This window comes from Myotis daubentonii, chromosome 20 (assembly GCF_963259705.1).
Source record: "Myotis daubentonii chromosome 20, mMyoDau2.1, whole genome shotgun sequence".
Classification (NCBI taxonomy): Eukaryota; Metazoa; Chordata; class Mammalia; order Chiroptera; family Vespertilionidae; genus Myotis; species Myotis daubentonii.
Window position 1 is genome coordinate 4,013,204 of NC_081859.1, and position 16,336 is coordinate 4,029,539.

Sequence of the window (16,336 nt, forward strand, 5' to 3'; positions counted from 1 at the left end):
CCCCCCAAAGCTGCAGGAGACGCTGCTGCACGCCCGTCCCCTGCTTCTCCTTTTCCCTCCGAACACAGATCTGTTCTCCTTTCAGCTTCTCTGTCACGGAGGAGCTCAGATTTGCTGTCTGTTGGGCCGAGGGCTCCCTTGCTGATCCAGGCCCAGGTGACGCATGGTTAGTGCAGCCCAGCTCAGCTACTAGACAGGAACCAGCCAGCGAGAGGGGACGGCCCGGGAGCAGGGGACGGAGCCGGCCGTGTGGTGTCTGAGAGTTAGAGTGGTGATGCCTGTGTTGGGTGCCACCCTCCTACTGTGGGGTCTGCCTGCCAGAGGGCATTTCCCGTTAAACCCCTCAGCTTCCTTTTCTTTTTATTTCTTTTTATTTTTTTAATTGATTTCAGAGAGGAAGGGAGAGGGAGAGGGAGATAGAAACATCAATGATGAGAGAGAATCACTGATCAGCTGCCTCCTGCACGCCCCACCCTGGGGATCGAGCCCCCAACCCGGGCATGTGCCCTGACCGGGAATCGAACCGTGACCTCCTGGTTCATGGATTGACATGCAACCCCTGAGGCACAGCGACCAGGCTTATAAGAGATTCCTGACATATTACCTTCCTCCAGTTCACCCACCGCATGGCCAGCAGAGCTGTGTTCCTGGGCGGTGGTGGGAGAGGGTTAGTCCTTGGTCTGAACCTTTGGGGCTCCTTGCTCCCGGGGACGGCATCCAAGTTCCTTATCCTGATCATTGCGGCCTTTCCTCCCCCCCCAGCCCGCCCGGGGGTGCCTTCCTCCTGCTAGGCCATCTGGTGCTGCTTCCTGTCCGCAGACCCCCGGCAGCTGCGCCTCAGAACTTTGCTCACAGTTTTCCCTCTGCCTGGAATTTCCTTCCTACACCTTCCCACCTGCCCGGCTCCTGTGTATCCTTTCTGGGGGCTCTGCAGCCACTTCCCCATGTGACATTTCCTGCCTCCTCTGCACCCAATGCGTCCCCCCCCTTCCATTTTGTTCCCAAAGCACTTTGGCCATGTCCCTGTTACAGCACTCACCACGTCCAGTGATGATTTAAAAAAATATATTTTTATTTATTTCAGAGAGGAAGGGGGAGGGAGGGAGAGAAGAAGAAAGAGAGAGAGAGAGAGAGAGAGAGAGAGAGAGAGAGAGAGAGAGATAGAGAGACATCCATGATGAGAGAGAATCACTGATCGGCTTCCTCCTGCATGCCCCCCTACTGGGGATTCAGCCTGCAACCCGGGCATGTGTCCTGACCGGGAATCGAACCATGACCTCCTGGTTCATAGGTCGATGCTCAACCCCTGAGCCGCCCTGGCCGGCCTGGCCACCTTCCTAATTTTAATCTGATTATTTTTTTTTAGAATGGAGACCGTGAGGTCAGGTGAGGACATTTGTGTCCTTTTCATGATGCATGTTTCACGTAGCTGAGGCTACTGTGGCATGTTTTTGTTTAAAGTGACCTTTTAACTCTGTGGAGTTTATGCTCACATGACACTTTTTGTTTATGTACCTTTTTTGTGTGTCAGAAAGGAATTCATCTGGCTCTGGAAAAATGTACATGCGTGGTTCCTTTCTTCCAGGCGAATGAAGACGTTCAGTTGTGCAATAGCTTCTGAATGTCCGCAGCGTTAGGAAGATAAGCTGGCTTGAATGCCGTTGTAATCTCGTTTTCCTCTTCTCTCCCCCAAAACAACATAGGTGAACGCCTTAAGGCTGAAGCTTCAGAAACTCCAGGAGAAAGCAGTTGAGGAGGATGATTATGATAAGGGTGAGTTTGACTTGTTTATCGGCTGTTTCTTCTTTTCCAGAATGTTCCATCTCTCACTCCCTTCCCGCCCAGATCTGCCTTCTGCCCCCACATGAACTGGGCATTCACTTCCTCTAGACCAGTGGTTCTCAATCAACCTTCTGGCCCTTTAAATACGGTTCCTCATGTTGTGACCCAACCATAACATTATTTTCGTTGCTACTTCATCACTGTCATGTTGCTACTGTTATGAATCATCATGTAAATATCTGATATGCAGGATGGTCTTAGGCGGCCCCTATGAAAGGGTCGTTCGACCGCCAAAGGGGTCGCGACCCACAGGTTGAGAACCGCTGCTCTAGACATTCGGCTCGGTGACAACAGACTAGTTATTTTTTTTTTTTACTTTTTTTTTTTAATTGATTTAAGGGAGAGAGAGGGAGAGGGAGAGAAACATGAGCGATGAGAGAGAATCATGGATTGGCTGCCTCCTGCATGCCTCACACTGGGGATCGAGCCTGCAATCCAGGCCAGTGCCCTGACCGGGAATTGAACTGTGACCTCCAGGTTCATAGGTCGATGCTCAACCACTGAGCCACGCCGGCCGGGCTGAGCTCTTTGGCTTCATACTCCCTGGGACCACATGGCAAATGGGATGAGTTTGAAAGGGGCCACCCGAGCTACAGGGGTCAAATCTATTAGAGTTCCATGAAGATGCCTGCCAGTGCCCATGCGAGGAAGGAGAAGTAGTAACACGAGACTAGAAGGTGGACTTGATCAGAAACCAGAAACACAAATCAGGAAGGTGGCCCGGCTGGCGTGGCTCAGTGGTTGAGCATCGACCTATGAACCAGGAGGTCAGGGTTTGAGTCCCAGTCAGGGCACATGCCCAGGTTTCGGCCTTGATCCCCAGTGTAGGGCGTGCAGGAGGCAGCTGATCCATGACTCTCTCTCATCATTGATGTTTCTATCTCTCTCTCCCTCTCCCTTCCCCTCTGAAATCAATAAAAATATGTTAAAAAAGGAAAAGAAAAAAGAAAAGACCATGGGAAGGGTGGCAGCCTCTGAGTCACCTCTCTGCCTGCAGTCCGCAGGCAGGAAATGATCCTGAGCGACATGGCTCCTTATTTCCCATTTGCCAAGAAGAAGTTCATTTGCATGCAGCCTGACTCCTCTCAAGCTGCAAAAAGTGCTGGGCTTGAGGTGAAGCATATAGATTAAAGCGTGCAAATCACAACGAAGCACTGACAGCTCGGCCGGCCGCGCCCCCTCTCCGGAGGGCACCCTGGTTTTCTTCCGGATGGTCTGAATGTCATGACCCTGAGTCTCTTGTTCTCGGCTGATTCTTGGCTGCACGACATTGGGTGACATTGAGAAAATGGAACTGAAACTCTGCTTGGGCTCTGAAGGAATTGGCTATCCTGATTTTGAGAGTAGATGGAAAAAAATGGAAAAGGAGAAAAAAAAAAGGCATAGGTGGGGTGCTAAGGACAAGAGCAAAGAGGGAGGGATTGGAGAGGCTGATTCTCTGTCCGGGTCATTTTTCTTTAAAAAAAAAAAAGTTTTATTGATTTCAGAGAGAGGAAGGGAGAGGGAGAGAGAGAGAAACATCAACGATGAGGGAGAATCATCGATCAGCTGCCTCCTGCACACCCCGCACTGGGGATCGCACCCACAACCCAGTCATGCCCTGACCAGGAATCGAACCATAACCTTCTGGTTCATAGATCGATGCTCAACCACTGAGCCACGCTGGCCGGGTATGTCCGGGTCATGTTTCTGTGTGCGTCTGCTGCTCTGTGACCTGTGCCCTTGTGGGCAGAGGGGGTTCAGGGTCAGTTCCCAGCCAACGGTTTGATCCTTCCGTCTAAAGCTGCCATTCAAGAGCATGGCACCCATGTCCTCTGCGTCGCGGCAATGACACGGTGCCACCACCGCCCCGTGGGCCCCTCGCGCTCGGCATGCCTCGCTGGGCAGCTAATTTGTTTTTATAAGTGGTTCTGCCACTTAATTAAATCTCGCATCCTGTCTGATAGAACTCGGACAGCAGCTCTACCAGCAACACACTCTGCACAACAGAGTGTCACAGCCGAGGGGCCCTCCCGTGGCTGCTGTCCCGGGTGTAAGGGACCTTCCATGTCTCCCTGCCCGCTGCACCTGCACGCACTCACGTCACTGCCCCTGTGTGTGCATCGGCCGCTCCGGAGGCCCTGTCTTCCCCAGGCGACGCCTGACCCACTTCCTGAAAAAAAGTTATCTGGGAAAATGTGACTGTGCCCTGTGAGAGTTGGGAACAGAGACCCTGGCTGTCTGTAGATATTCGAGGGGGACCGAGGTCTTGAGTTGGAAGGAGGCAGACACCCTGCAGAACTCAAGGGCGTCTCATGGGCCGTGGGTAGAAGTCACAGGAGGAATTGCTTGCTCTCCCCTGGTGCTGGTGGCGGGGGTCGGGACCAGGAGTCTTTAAAAAAAAAAATAGCCCTGATCTGTCTGGCTCGGTGGATGGAGCCGGCCTGCGGACTGAAGGGTCCCAGGTTCGATTCTGGTCAAGGGCATGTGCCTTGGTTGCGGGCACATCCCCAGTGGGGGGTGTGCAGGAGGCATCTGATCGATGTTTCTCTCTCATCGATGTTTCTAACTCTCTATCCCTCTCCCTTCCTCTTTGCAAAAAATCAATAAAATATATTTAAATATGTATGTGTGTGTGTATATATTTTTGGTATTAATTTCAGAGAGGAAGGGGGAGGGAGAGAGAGCTAGAAACATCCATGATGAGAGAGAATCATGGATTGGCTGCCTCCTGCACGCCCCCCACTGGGGATTGAGCCTGTAACCCAGGCATGTGCCCTGACCGGGAATCGAACTGGGACCTCCTGGTTCTAGGTCGACGCTCAGCCACTGAGCACATGCCCGCCGGGTTGTGGACTTGATCCCCAGTGGGGGGTGTGCGGGAGGTAACCGATCCACGATTCTCCCTCATCATTGATGTTTCTCTCTCTCTCTCCCTCTCCCTTCCTCTCTGAAGTCAGTAAAATCAATAAAAAACAAAAACATACGGGGGTGACAGGGTGACAGAATCAGATAGGTCCCAGGTCTCCTAGCGGCAGCTCGAATACCCCCGAGCGCCTCGCCTCACGCCTTTGACAGGCGACAGGGACCGGAGAGCCCCCGGCAGAGGGACGCTGTGACATCCCACAGTAGACACGCGGGGCTGCTTCCAGTCACGGCAGCGTGCTGGGCGGAATGACCTTTATCAAAGGCTGACGACAGTGATGTAGCGGAAGGGACAGCTTTCCACTTGACCTTTACAGCGCGCCCGCTTGTCTCCCGGGGAAATAAGTCACCGCCGACCGGCTCCGTGGGGCCCGGCGGACGCTCACTGTCTGGGAGGAGAGAGGACCGAGCAGCCCCTGAGCTCTGCAGTGAGATGACTGTCATGTCCCCACAGGCGCCTGGGAAATGACCACTACCCGGTTACTGCCAGGACATGTGGCGGAATTATTATTATTGTTTTTGTTAATCCTCACCCAAGGATGTTTTTCTATTGATTTTTAAAGAGATGCCCTAACCGGTTTGGCTCGGTGGATAGAGCGTCAGCCTGCGGACTGAAGGGTCCCAGGTTCGATTCAGGCCAAGGGCATGTACCTGGGTTGCGGGCACATCCCCAGTAGGGGGTGTGAGGGAGGCAGCTGATCGATGTTTCTCTCTCATCGATGTTTCTAACTCTCTATCCCTCTCCCTTCCTCTCTGTAAAAAATCAAGAAAATATCTTAAAAAATAATAAATAAAAAAATAAAGAGCGTGGAAGAGAGGGGGAAAGACAGAGAGAAGCATCGAGGTGAGAGAAACACATCGATCGGTGGCCTCCTGCACGCGCCCCCCTGGTAGAGGAGGAGCCTGCAACTGAGCAGTTGAACCTGGGACCCTTTGGTCCGCCGACCGCCGCTCTAGTCACTGAGCCAGACCAGCTAGGGCTCAACCCGGGCTGCTTTTACACTTTTTTTAAAAATACATTTTATTGATTTTTTACAGAGAGGAAGGGAGAGGGATAGAGAGTTAGAAACATCGATGAGAGAGAAACATCGATCAGCTGCCTCCTGCACACTCCCCACTGGGGATGTGCCCGCAACCAAGGTACATGCCCCTGACCGGAATCGAACCTGGGTCCCTTCAGTCCGCAGGCCGACGCTCTATCCACTGAGCCACACCGGTTTCGGCAAGGAGATTCTTAAAAGCACCAACTGAGAGATGCACGCCCTGGCCTGGAACCTGTGCCCTTGGCCATGTCGTCAGGGTGGACGTGGACTGGGCGTGGAGCTGGGAGGCCCTGGGTTGTCTGCTTTGAGTTGCATGAATCTTCACTCCTCTCATCGTTTTGGGTTTCCAGCGGAGATGTTCAAGCACAGGTTGGACGACCTGGAGGAGGAGGAAGAGGAGGAGGAGGAGAGCGGTCTGTGCTTCCAGCTCCCCTCGAGGCAGCCGGCTCTCTGCAGCCTCCTGGTCCACCTGGGAGCCCAGGCCGAGGCCGCCTTGCACCGGGCAGCTGAGCAGTAAGTGCTGGGGAGGCCACCTCCTTTCCCCGTCTCCCCGTCTCCCCGTCTCCCCGTCTCCCGTCTCCCGCTCTCAGTCCAGGGGGTGAGGAGCTGGGAGGGGTGAGCTGGGGAGACCTGCTGCTGCTTTTGCTCGGAAACGCCCTTTTGTTGGTGGGCAGGTGGCAGTTTCTTCCTGAGTGAGGGACCCCGTGTGGGTCCCGCCCCTAAGACACCCTTTCCACCAATCGACAGGGAGAGGCCCTGGACATGGGGTTTTTTAATTGATTTCAGAGAGGAAGGGAGAGGGAGAGAGAGATAGAAACATCAGTGATGAGAGAGAATCATGGATCGGCTGCCTCCTGCACACCCCCCACTGGGGATGGAGCCCGCAACCGGGCATGTGCCCCGACTGGGAATCAAACCCTGACCTCCTGGTTCATAGGTCGAAGCTCAACCACTGAGCCACACCAGCTGGGCTGGGATCTTATTTTACAAACAGGTTTTATTCCTCCTTGAATGATTAGGGGAAAAGACGAAAGTAGAAAGGGCAGCATTTTTTTTTTTTTTTTTTGCAGCAGTGGGCAGTCCCAGATGGGGGCCTGCGAGCCACCTCAGGTCTGCACTGGGGTTCCAAGACACCCCGAGTGCCCTGCACCCCGAGTGCTGTTCTAACACCCCAAACTCCTGCTTTATTTTTTAAATATATATTGTTACTCATTTCAGAGAGGAAGGGAGAGGGAGAGAGAGGTAGATACATCAATGATGAGAGAGAACCATTGATTGGCTACCTCCTGCACGCCCCCCCACTGGGGATCAAGCTCGCAACCCGGGCACGAGCCCTTGACTGGAATTGAACCTGGGACTCTTCAGTCGATAGGCCAGTGCTCTATCCACTGATCCAAACAGGCCAGGGCCCGCCCTCCTGCCTTGATTCTCACCCCAGGGACGGGCTTGTTTCTCATCCTGATTCGCTGAGAGCAGCGCCACTGCCGACACTGGGGATTACATGGTGAGACTATGGAGCACAAAGGGAACAACACTGTGGAAGGGAGAGGCAGGGGGCTCAGAGGACTGAGGTCTGCGGGACAGGAGCCTGTCCCCGGCTTCATTCCGGAGCTGCCGTGTGTCCCAGGGTGCCGCTCAGCCGGCTGGGGACCCTTTCCACACCCTCGTCGGAGCCCGAGAGGCAGGGAGGCGCGTGGGTAACTGCGGGGGCTTCCCTGGTGGGTTAGGTAATGAATGTGATTAACCAGCACGGAGAATTCCCAGGTACCCACCTGTCGCTCCTCGTCGCTCATTTCAATCAGATGCCGATTTCCTCCCATGGCTCCCAGCCCGGCCCAGATGGCACCCTGTGCAGGAAAATCAGGAAACGGCATATTTGCACACGCAGAGCGCACGGGGAAATAATGTGTGCAGAGGAGTGGTCTCAGGAGCAGAGCGCCGACTATAAGCCAGTTCTGGGTTTTCTGGGACCCTGGACTCATGAAATCAGTCAACAGATATTTGCTGAGTGAGACCCTGCTCCGGGCTGGACCCTGGGACCCAGGACTGTCCCCCGAGGCGCACAGTCTAGTGTAAGGGGCTGGGTGAACAGGCCAGACTGGAGGGGGGGCGGAGGAGGCAGCGCGTCCATTCCCGTGGAATTCAATAGATGAGGATGGCTTTGTTCTCTCCTGATTCCGGTAAAGCCTCAGAAACAGTCCATCTTTTTTCAATCGAAAGTATTTTACTTTTAATTTTTTAAAATAGATTTTTATTGGTTTCAGAGGGGAAGGGAGAGGGAGAGAGAGATAGAAACATTAATGATGAGAGAGAATCAATGATCGGCTGCCTCCAGCATGCCTCTTACTGGGGATTGAGCCCGCCACCCGGACATGTGCCCTGACCGGGAATTGAACCGTGACCTCCTGGTTCATAGGTCGATGCTCAACCACTGAGCCACGCCAGCCGGGCTAGTAGCTGCATTTAAAAAAAAGAAACATGTAAAAAAATGAATTTAAAAAATATATTTATTTCAACTCGATGCATAAAAAAGTATTATCATTCCAACCTGTAACGAACATCAAAATGTCATCAATGAGCTATTTTTCACTCTTTGTTTTCTTACTGAATCTTTAATATCGGGTGTGTTTTCCAGGACCAGCACATATAACCACCTGAGGCAAGGGGCTGGGTGGTGGGCTGGGCGGTGGGCGGTGCAGGTCCGACAATAGCAAGCTGGCTCCTCTCGAAACCAAAAGCCCCGACAGATGGTCATTAACGCAGAAACGTCCACAGGGGAGCTCGCCCCTGGGACCCGCCTAAGGATGAGGACAGCTGGGGCCACTTTGTGAAATCTCTTGCTCTTAACATTCTTGTAGACCCGAGGGTCCCAGCTTCCCCGTGTCTGTACCCACATGCCTGCTTTATTTTAAGGGCGGGCGGTGAGGACACCCAGGCCCCGCTCCGCATGGAGCCCCCCGCTGAGGACCCCCCGTGCGCGTCCGTCACCAGACGAGACCAACTTCTTCACGAAAAGCAGCAACTGCAGGTAAGCAGGTGAGGAATATTCAAGAAACAGGAAGCAGGCCTGCCCGGCGCGGCTCCGTGATGGAGCGTCGACCTATGAACCAGGAGGTCACGGTTCGATTCCCGGTCAGGGCACAGGCCCGGGGGGCGGGCTCCATCCCCAGTGTGGGGCGTGCAGGAGGCAGCCGATCCATGATTCTCTCTCATCATGGATGTTTCCATCTCCCTCTCCCTTCCTCTTTGAAATCAATAAAAATATATTTAAAAAAAGAAATAGGAAGCACTTTCCTTATCCATTTAGGCCAAAGGCAGCGCAGCGGTTCTGTGCATGGGTGGTGATTAGTGCTTGGCTGTCCCCCGCGAGTGCAAAGGGCAGAGACGCGGGAGATGACAGCTGGGCTCGCAGGAGCCTCCTTACCAACTAGCGGCTGCGGCTCGCGGCCTCGGGCTTGTTCCAATGGCGCTCATTACCTTTGCGGGCGCCTCCCTGCCTGCCAGGCCCATGTGTCACCTCTTATCAGCCTGACCTTCAGAGAGGGCTTTCCAGGCGGGAAGGAATCGCTTAGGAAATTCCTGTCCAGTTGGACTGTGAGCAGCAGTTGCTAGGAGGTGGATTGTAAGTATGGATTGGGCGAGGCAGACGCTCTGGGAATGACTGGCAGGCGACACGTTGGAGCTCCGGGTGGCCCTGAGCAGTGGACGGGTCACCCAGGGGCTGGGAGCCCAGTGGTAGCACCGAGCTAAGTTGGGGGAGGGGGTGAGGGTGATCAGGAGCTCTGGATGGTGAGACGCCCCCCAGAGGCAGGACGCTTCAAGCGGAATCTCCACTTGCTGGAGCCTGGGGGCCTGGAGGCAGGAGTGGGGGCGCTGGGGGCAGGAATGGGGGTGCTGGGGGCAGGAGTGGGGGGCCTGGAGGCAGGAGTGGGGGGGCTGGGGGCCTGGAGGCAGGAGTGGGGGCGCTGGGGGCAGGAATGGGGGGCCTGGAGGCAGGAGTGGGGGCGCTGGAGGCAGGAGTGGGGGGGCTGGGGGCCTGGAGGCAGGAGTGGGGGCGCTAGGGGCAGGAATGGGGGGCCTGGAGGTAGGAGTGAGGGGCCTGGAGGCAGGAGTGGGGAGCAGTGAGGGAACGTGGAGCAGAGGCAGCCTGGCTTCTGGAAGGAGCCTTGGACTGGAACACCCAGCCCCACAGCACGCACAGGGCTGATGTGTAAACTGTCTCCTCTCCCTGCAGGAGGAGATGGAAGCCCTGCAGGCCCGTATGTCTGTGCTGGCAGCGAAGGACCAGCAGCTGAGAAGGGAGATGGACCTGCAGCAGCAGCTCCTCCGGTGGCGGGACTGTGACCTGCGGCCCCTGCTGGAAGGGCTGACCCCAGGCGAGCTGCAGGAGGTCCACCAGGCGGTGAGGGACACCCTGGCCCTGGCCGGTCAGAGTCCCCTCCCTGCAGGACCTCCCGAAGCCATAAGGAGGTACTGGTGACTTCCTGCCATCTCGGATTGCTCATCTGGACCCGTGTGTGGGTGGCTGTCCCTCATGTATGATATTTTCCAAACGGAGCTGCAGTTCTTTGTTTTATTTTAAAAAATATATATTTTTATTGATTTCAGAGAGGAAGGGAGAGGGAGAGAGAGAGAGAATCATCGATCTGTTGCCTCCCATATGCGCCTCGACTAGGGATGGAACCCACAACCCAGGTGTGTGCCCTAACTGGGAATCGAACCCGCAACCTTTTTGGTGTACGGAGATGACGATCCAACCAACTGAGCCTCCAGCCAGGGCCTTCTATCTCTCAAAGAGTTACGAGAATTTAAAATGCGAATCTGTGTCAGGGATATAGGAGCGTACCTGGGACACAGGGAGTGCTCAATAAATGTTCGCACGATTATTCCCACGAGTATTCCGACGAAGATACTCACTCGCGTCAGTGTGGTCTGGGGTGCGTGTTAAACCATCACCTGGTGCCTTGTGGAGAAAATGTAGGGGCCGAGTGCAATTTAATGTGAGACGAGTTATTTGTCCCAAGCAGCGTGCGAGCTGGTGAGAAACAAGTGATTTGTTTGAATCCTCAGCGTGCATATATCGCTTGTGTCTAGACATTTCACTCATCTAATTGGGTGGTTGTCAATGTGTATTTCTGCTCCTGGAATCGTGGTTTGGGGACCACAATGTAACGCAAGGAGCAGTGGGTGTTTGGGGTCCACGTGACATCATCTGTCATAGGCCAGGCACCCCACCTCAATCATAACAGATCCCCTGCCCAGCTGGTGGGGCTCAGTGGTTGAGCGTCAACCTATGAACCGGAGGTCACAGTTTGATTCTGGGTCAGGGCACATGCCTGGGTTGCGGGCTCCATCCCCAGTGTGTGGTGTGCAGGAGGCAGCCGATCCATGATTCTCTCTTATCATTGATATCTCTCTCTCTCTCTCTCTCTCTCTCTCTCCCTTCCTTTCTGAAATCAATAGGAATATATTGTTTAATAACCTTTGTTTAATAGAGTTCTACTGCTAAAAATAGCATGCGAGCCACTGGCAGGGGGCATGGATTATTCATGTTCCCCCGCCCCCCTGCCGCGTCCATTCCCTGTCTACCCCAGGGAGGCAACGAATGTTAACATTAGCCTGAGCAAAACATAATTAGGCAGGTAAATCTACTGCAAGACGTAATATGGCATAAATTACGTAAATTAAATATAAATCAGATCAAACAGAAAACAACGCGGTCAATTACGCGCATCGCTGCCTCCCTGCTCTCGCCCGCGTCTCTGAAGGAGGCTGATGTTCTCTCTGGGCAAGAGCCAGAGCTGAGCCCAGACCCACGCGGTGAGGCAGCCTGGAGGGTGGTGCTTGCCCCCCTGGACGTTCGCTGAAGATGCTGCCCTGGGGTCAGCTCCGTTCCAGGGTCCTAAGTGGACCCAGTGCCCATCTGTCCTGTGAATGCGTGAATCAGTCTTTTGAGTGTGGCTGGGAAGACCTGTTTTTTAAAACTGTTTTTAATGATTTCAGAGAGGAAGGGAGAGGGAGAGAGAGATAGAAACATCAATGATGAGAGAGAATCATGGATCCGCTGCCTCCCGCACGCCCCACACTGGGGATCAAGCCTGCAACCCAGCATGTGCCCAGACCGGGAATCAAACCGTGACCTCCTGGTTCATAGGTCAACGCTCGACCACTGAGCCATGCTGGCCGGGCATAGGTAGATGTATTTTAAATTCTTGCATCTCCTGTGTGCCCGCCCCCCCCACTGCCACACACAGCAGGCGCTCGGCACAGATGGTGGGATGGCACTGTGTCCCCAAACAGATCAGCGGGTGACCTGCCTATGAACCGCTGTCTGCGTAGACCTTCGTGTTTGGAAGGTAGTTGCAGGGCTGTGAATGTTAACCCTCTGTCGCCAGGAGCATATCTGGGGCGTCCTGCCCCTGTCAGTGGACGTGCCCTGTGGAGTTTAACGTTGGCCTAAGCAGGGCATCACCCGGGAGGGGCAGTCCGTTTCCCGCCGGCGTATTAACGCCACAGCCAACGGGAGCCCCCCTTTTTTTTAAAAAAAAATATTTTTATTGATGTCAGAGAGGAAGAGGGAGAGAGAGATAGAAACATCCATGATGAGAACCATTGATCGGCTGCCCCCTGCACACCCCCCACTGGAGATCGAGCCCGCAACCTAGGCATATGCCCTGACCGGAATCGAACCTGGGACCCTTCAGTCTGCAGGCCGATGCTCTGTCCACCGAGCCAAACTGGCTAGGGCAACGGGAGCCCCGTTGGCATCGTCTTTCCTTCTGTTCTTCAGCCAGAGGGCCGACGGGGGCCAGTGTCTCCGAGCGTCCCGCATGGGGTGGGATGGAACGGTGACTCCCAGGAGACCAAGGTCCTCTCTCTCGTTCGTTCTTCCAGCCTCCAGGAAAGGCTGAAACCCCTCCACTGGTCCCTGAGAGAAATCGCTGCGAAGGTAAGGCCTCCCCCACGCCCGTTCCCTAAAGAGATCGCGCTCCGCTGCCGTCTCAGTGGTCCCCGAGGAGGACTCAGGCGTGTCTCCCCCCTCCCACCCCTGCCCCCCAGGTGTGCAGGACCCAGAGGCTGTGCGGCTCCCTGCGGAGGAGCCTTCGCGAGATCGAGACCCAGCTCCCGGCGTTGCTGGAGGCCAAAATGCTGGCCGTGTCAGGTAACCGCTGCCCAGCCGGCCACCTCCAGCTCTGGTGGCTGAAAACGTCGTTTCTTTAAGAGTTTAAGGCGCCCCGGGCTGTGTCATTCCGGCCGGTGTTTCCGTGGCGTTACGTGCCTGTAGGTGCTCAGTGGGGCGGCCGAGGGCACTGGTGACAAGACCCACGAATAGATGGGTGGCGAGGTCTCCTTATGAAGGGATGGGTGAGCCTCGTACAGATACACGTGTACACACGTGATGGGAGGAAGTTATCTGTGTGGGTACCCTACTTGGGACTTCCACTTCCTGTTTCATTTCTTTTCTTTTTTTTCCATCTTTTTAAAGTCTATTTTGTTGATTTCAAAGAGGAAGGGAGAGGCAGAGAGAGATGGAAACATCAGCGATGAGAATCATGGATGGGCTGCCTCCTGCACGCCCCCCTACTGGGGATGGAGCCCGCAACCCTGTCGGGGCACACGCCCGGGAATCGAACCGTGACCTCCTAGTTCATAGGTCGATGCTCAGCCACTGAGCCACGCCATTTGGGCCACTTTCTGTGTTTTTTTTTTTTTTATAAAGAGTTTAAGATTACAGGTCCTCAATGTCCCTCTAGCCCAGTGGTACTCAACCTTCTGGCCCTTTCAATAGAGTTCCTCATGTGGTGACCCAACCATAACATTATTTTTGTGGCTACTTCATCACTGTCATGTTGCTCCTGTGATGAATCGTCATGGAAATATCTGATATGCAGGATGGTCTTAGGCGACCCCCGTGAAAGGGTCGTTCGGCCGCCAAAGGGGTCGCGACCCACAGGTTGAGAACCGCGGTTCTAGCCAGTGTTCCTGTGGCATCCTGTACCGTTAGAAGCTCAGTGAGGGCTATTGGATGTGGTCAGCCCCTTCCCATAGAGTAGGGGTGGGGAACCTTTTTCCTGACAAGGGCCATCTGCATATTTATATCACAATTCATGGGCCATACAATATTATCAACTTGGAAACTAGCCTGCAGACATTTAATTAATTCACCCCTGCTGCCTCGGGAGGCCAGACCAAATGATTTCTCGGGCCTTGTGGGCCTGCAGGCCAGACGTCCCCCACCCCTGTTCTCGGGGGAAGAGTGATAACCTGCTCAGAGATGACAGGGTGTTGGGATTCTCAGGGGATCCCTCTGCAGTCTGGTAGTGATTAAGGGATATACTACTCCATTAATTAGCAGGTTGAAAGCACGCGTTTCTGACTCTGTCATTTACACAGTCCACCGTATTGTTTTATTTCGTTTCACAACAGCTGTATTACGTTGGTGGGAGAGATACAGGTGGGGGCCTCGGGGAACAGATGGGGGTGGTGGTGGAGGCCTGGGGGTACCCCGTGGTTAAGTTCACTCAGTTACCGAGAGGCGGCCGATCGGGCTGGCGTCCACGTGGGACGTCTGAACCCTCATCAGCTTCAGAAGAGCCATAAACATTTCACGAAAGGCCCGATCGTCCCAGGCCTGGGCTTTGTGTGGCTTTAAGAAGGAAGGTAATCCCTGGCAGCTTCTGTCTTCACGTCATTAAACAAGTACCGCTGGCAGCTAACGAGCAATTTGGCGCCCGGCGCGGCCACGCGGGTTATTTACAACCAGGAGGACGCGAAAGGGGGGCGCAGGGCCCGGCTCTTCACGGCGCCACGAGCCATTTCCTTGGAATGATGGCCCCACTGGCTGAGAGAGAGACGGGAAGAGTGAACACGGTCTCGCTTCGAGCTGGGGCTCTGCCTGCCTCCATCAGCGCGTCCTTCCCGGGGGTACAGGCGGACGTGCCTCCCTGAATCCCAGGGGAGGCGGTATGTCATTCAGGCAGCGGGGCCGGCCCTCTCTGCCGTGGGGATCGTCTCTCGTTAGAATCCCAGGAGGAACGCGTGGGAAGGTGTCTTGCATTTGGGGCCTGGGGTTTTCTGTTTTGTTCGCCGATCAGCTGAGGGAATCGGGGTGGCCTGAAGAATTGGGCTGGGAACTCACCTCTTTTTTTAAAAAAAAATATTTGTATTGATTTCAGATAGAAATGTCATTGATGAGAGAGAATCACGGATCGGCTGCCTCCTGCACACCCCCTACTAGGGATCGAGCCTGCAACCCGGGCACGTGCCCTGACGGGGGAATCGAACCGTGACCTCCTGGTTCATAGGTCGAAGCTCAACCACTGAGCCACACCGGCCGGGCAAGAATCTGTGTGTGGGGTGGTGGTGGGGATGGTGGTGGTGGGAAATATTTAAGCTCAGACTCGTTGATAAAGGGAGACAGAACAGAGTGGCTAAAATCAGCTTCAGCTTTAGCATATGCCTAGAGATCTTTAATTTTATTTGTAGAATAGAATATCTTGACAGGGGCTTTAAGAAAAACCAATGTGAGCCCTGGCTGGTTTGGCTCAGTGGGTAGAGCATTGGTCCCGGGTTCGATTCCAGCCAAGGGCACATGCCCAGGTTGCAGGCTCGATCCCCAGTCGGGGCTGGGCGGGGGGTGTGTGTGTGCAGGAGGCAGCTAATCCATGATTCTCTCTCATCATTGATGTTTCTGTCTCTTCCTCCCTCTCCCTTCCTCTCTGACACCAATAACAAATATATATATATTAAAAATAAAAACCCACATGAATGCCCAAGTGTGCTCGCTCCCCTGGCTGCTGAGAAGGCCGGCATGTGTGTCGCGCGATGGCGAAGGCGAGCCATTCATCTCCACGCCAACCCTCGGGTGCGTCTAGGAGCGGGCCCATTAGAGTCTCGGAGATTGGGGTCACCGGGTCCCCCGATGGGCCTCTCTTCAGGAGTCAGCGTCTGTACTGCTCTGATTTCCATCACGGGCCTCTGGGCCCGTTCCCGCCGTCAGTGAGGCCAGGACGCGTCTGAAATATCAGCCGAGGCAGCGTAGCATTCCGAGGGCTCGCGCTCCGATATGAATGGCCTCTTTGGGAACTGGGCTCCTTGTGCGTGTGTAACACTTGCACGGCTCTCACGATGCGTTTCCCAGCCGTGCTCCCCAGACGGCAGGCGGGGCCCGGGGCTCAGTTAATGATCGTTCACGTCTGATCGAGGGCCCGGGTCTCGGGTTTGCGCTGAGTTGCAGATGGGCCTGGGACCGTGCTCCCAGCCGCCCCTCTGTACGGACCCTCGTGTCTGCGTGAGCTCTTCCCACGTGTGTTCAGACACCTTTTCTCTCTGGACCATCCCCAGGAGGCGATGGCACGCTGGGGCGTGTTTTGCCTGGTGGCTCAGTTGGGGGCACAGTTGGTGCCCCCCCGACTGTTCGATCTCTTGCTTGAAAACCGGGTGCAGCCTGGCTGGCGTGGCTCAGTGGTTGAGCATCGACCTAGGAACCAGGAGGTCACGGTTCGATTCCCGGTCAGGGCACAGGCCCGGGTTGTGGGCTCCATCCC

At 54.8% G+C, this 16,336-nt stretch overlaps 1 protein-coding gene across 1 annotated transcript in view; it reads left to right on the forward strand.

Annotated features, from left to right (window-relative positions):
• Positions 1-16,336, forward strand: part of DISC1 (DISC1 scaffold protein) — a 57,141-nt gene that overhangs the window by 8,486 nt on the left and 32,319 nt on the right. Inside the window, exons 3-8 of the mRNA XM_059677672.1 lie at positions 1,704-1,773; positions 6,140-6,302; positions 8,703-8,817; positions 10,024-10,259; positions 12,684-12,738; positions 12,849-12,951. Of these exons, the coding sequence (XP_059533655.1) occupies positions 1,704-1,773; positions 6,140-6,302; positions 8,703-8,817; positions 10,024-10,259; positions 12,684-12,738; positions 12,849-12,951 (742 nt within the window). The remainder of the gene's footprint in view (positions 1-1,703; positions 1,774-6,139; positions 6,303-8,702; positions 8,818-10,023; positions 10,260-12,683; positions 12,739-12,848; positions 12,952-16,336) is intronic.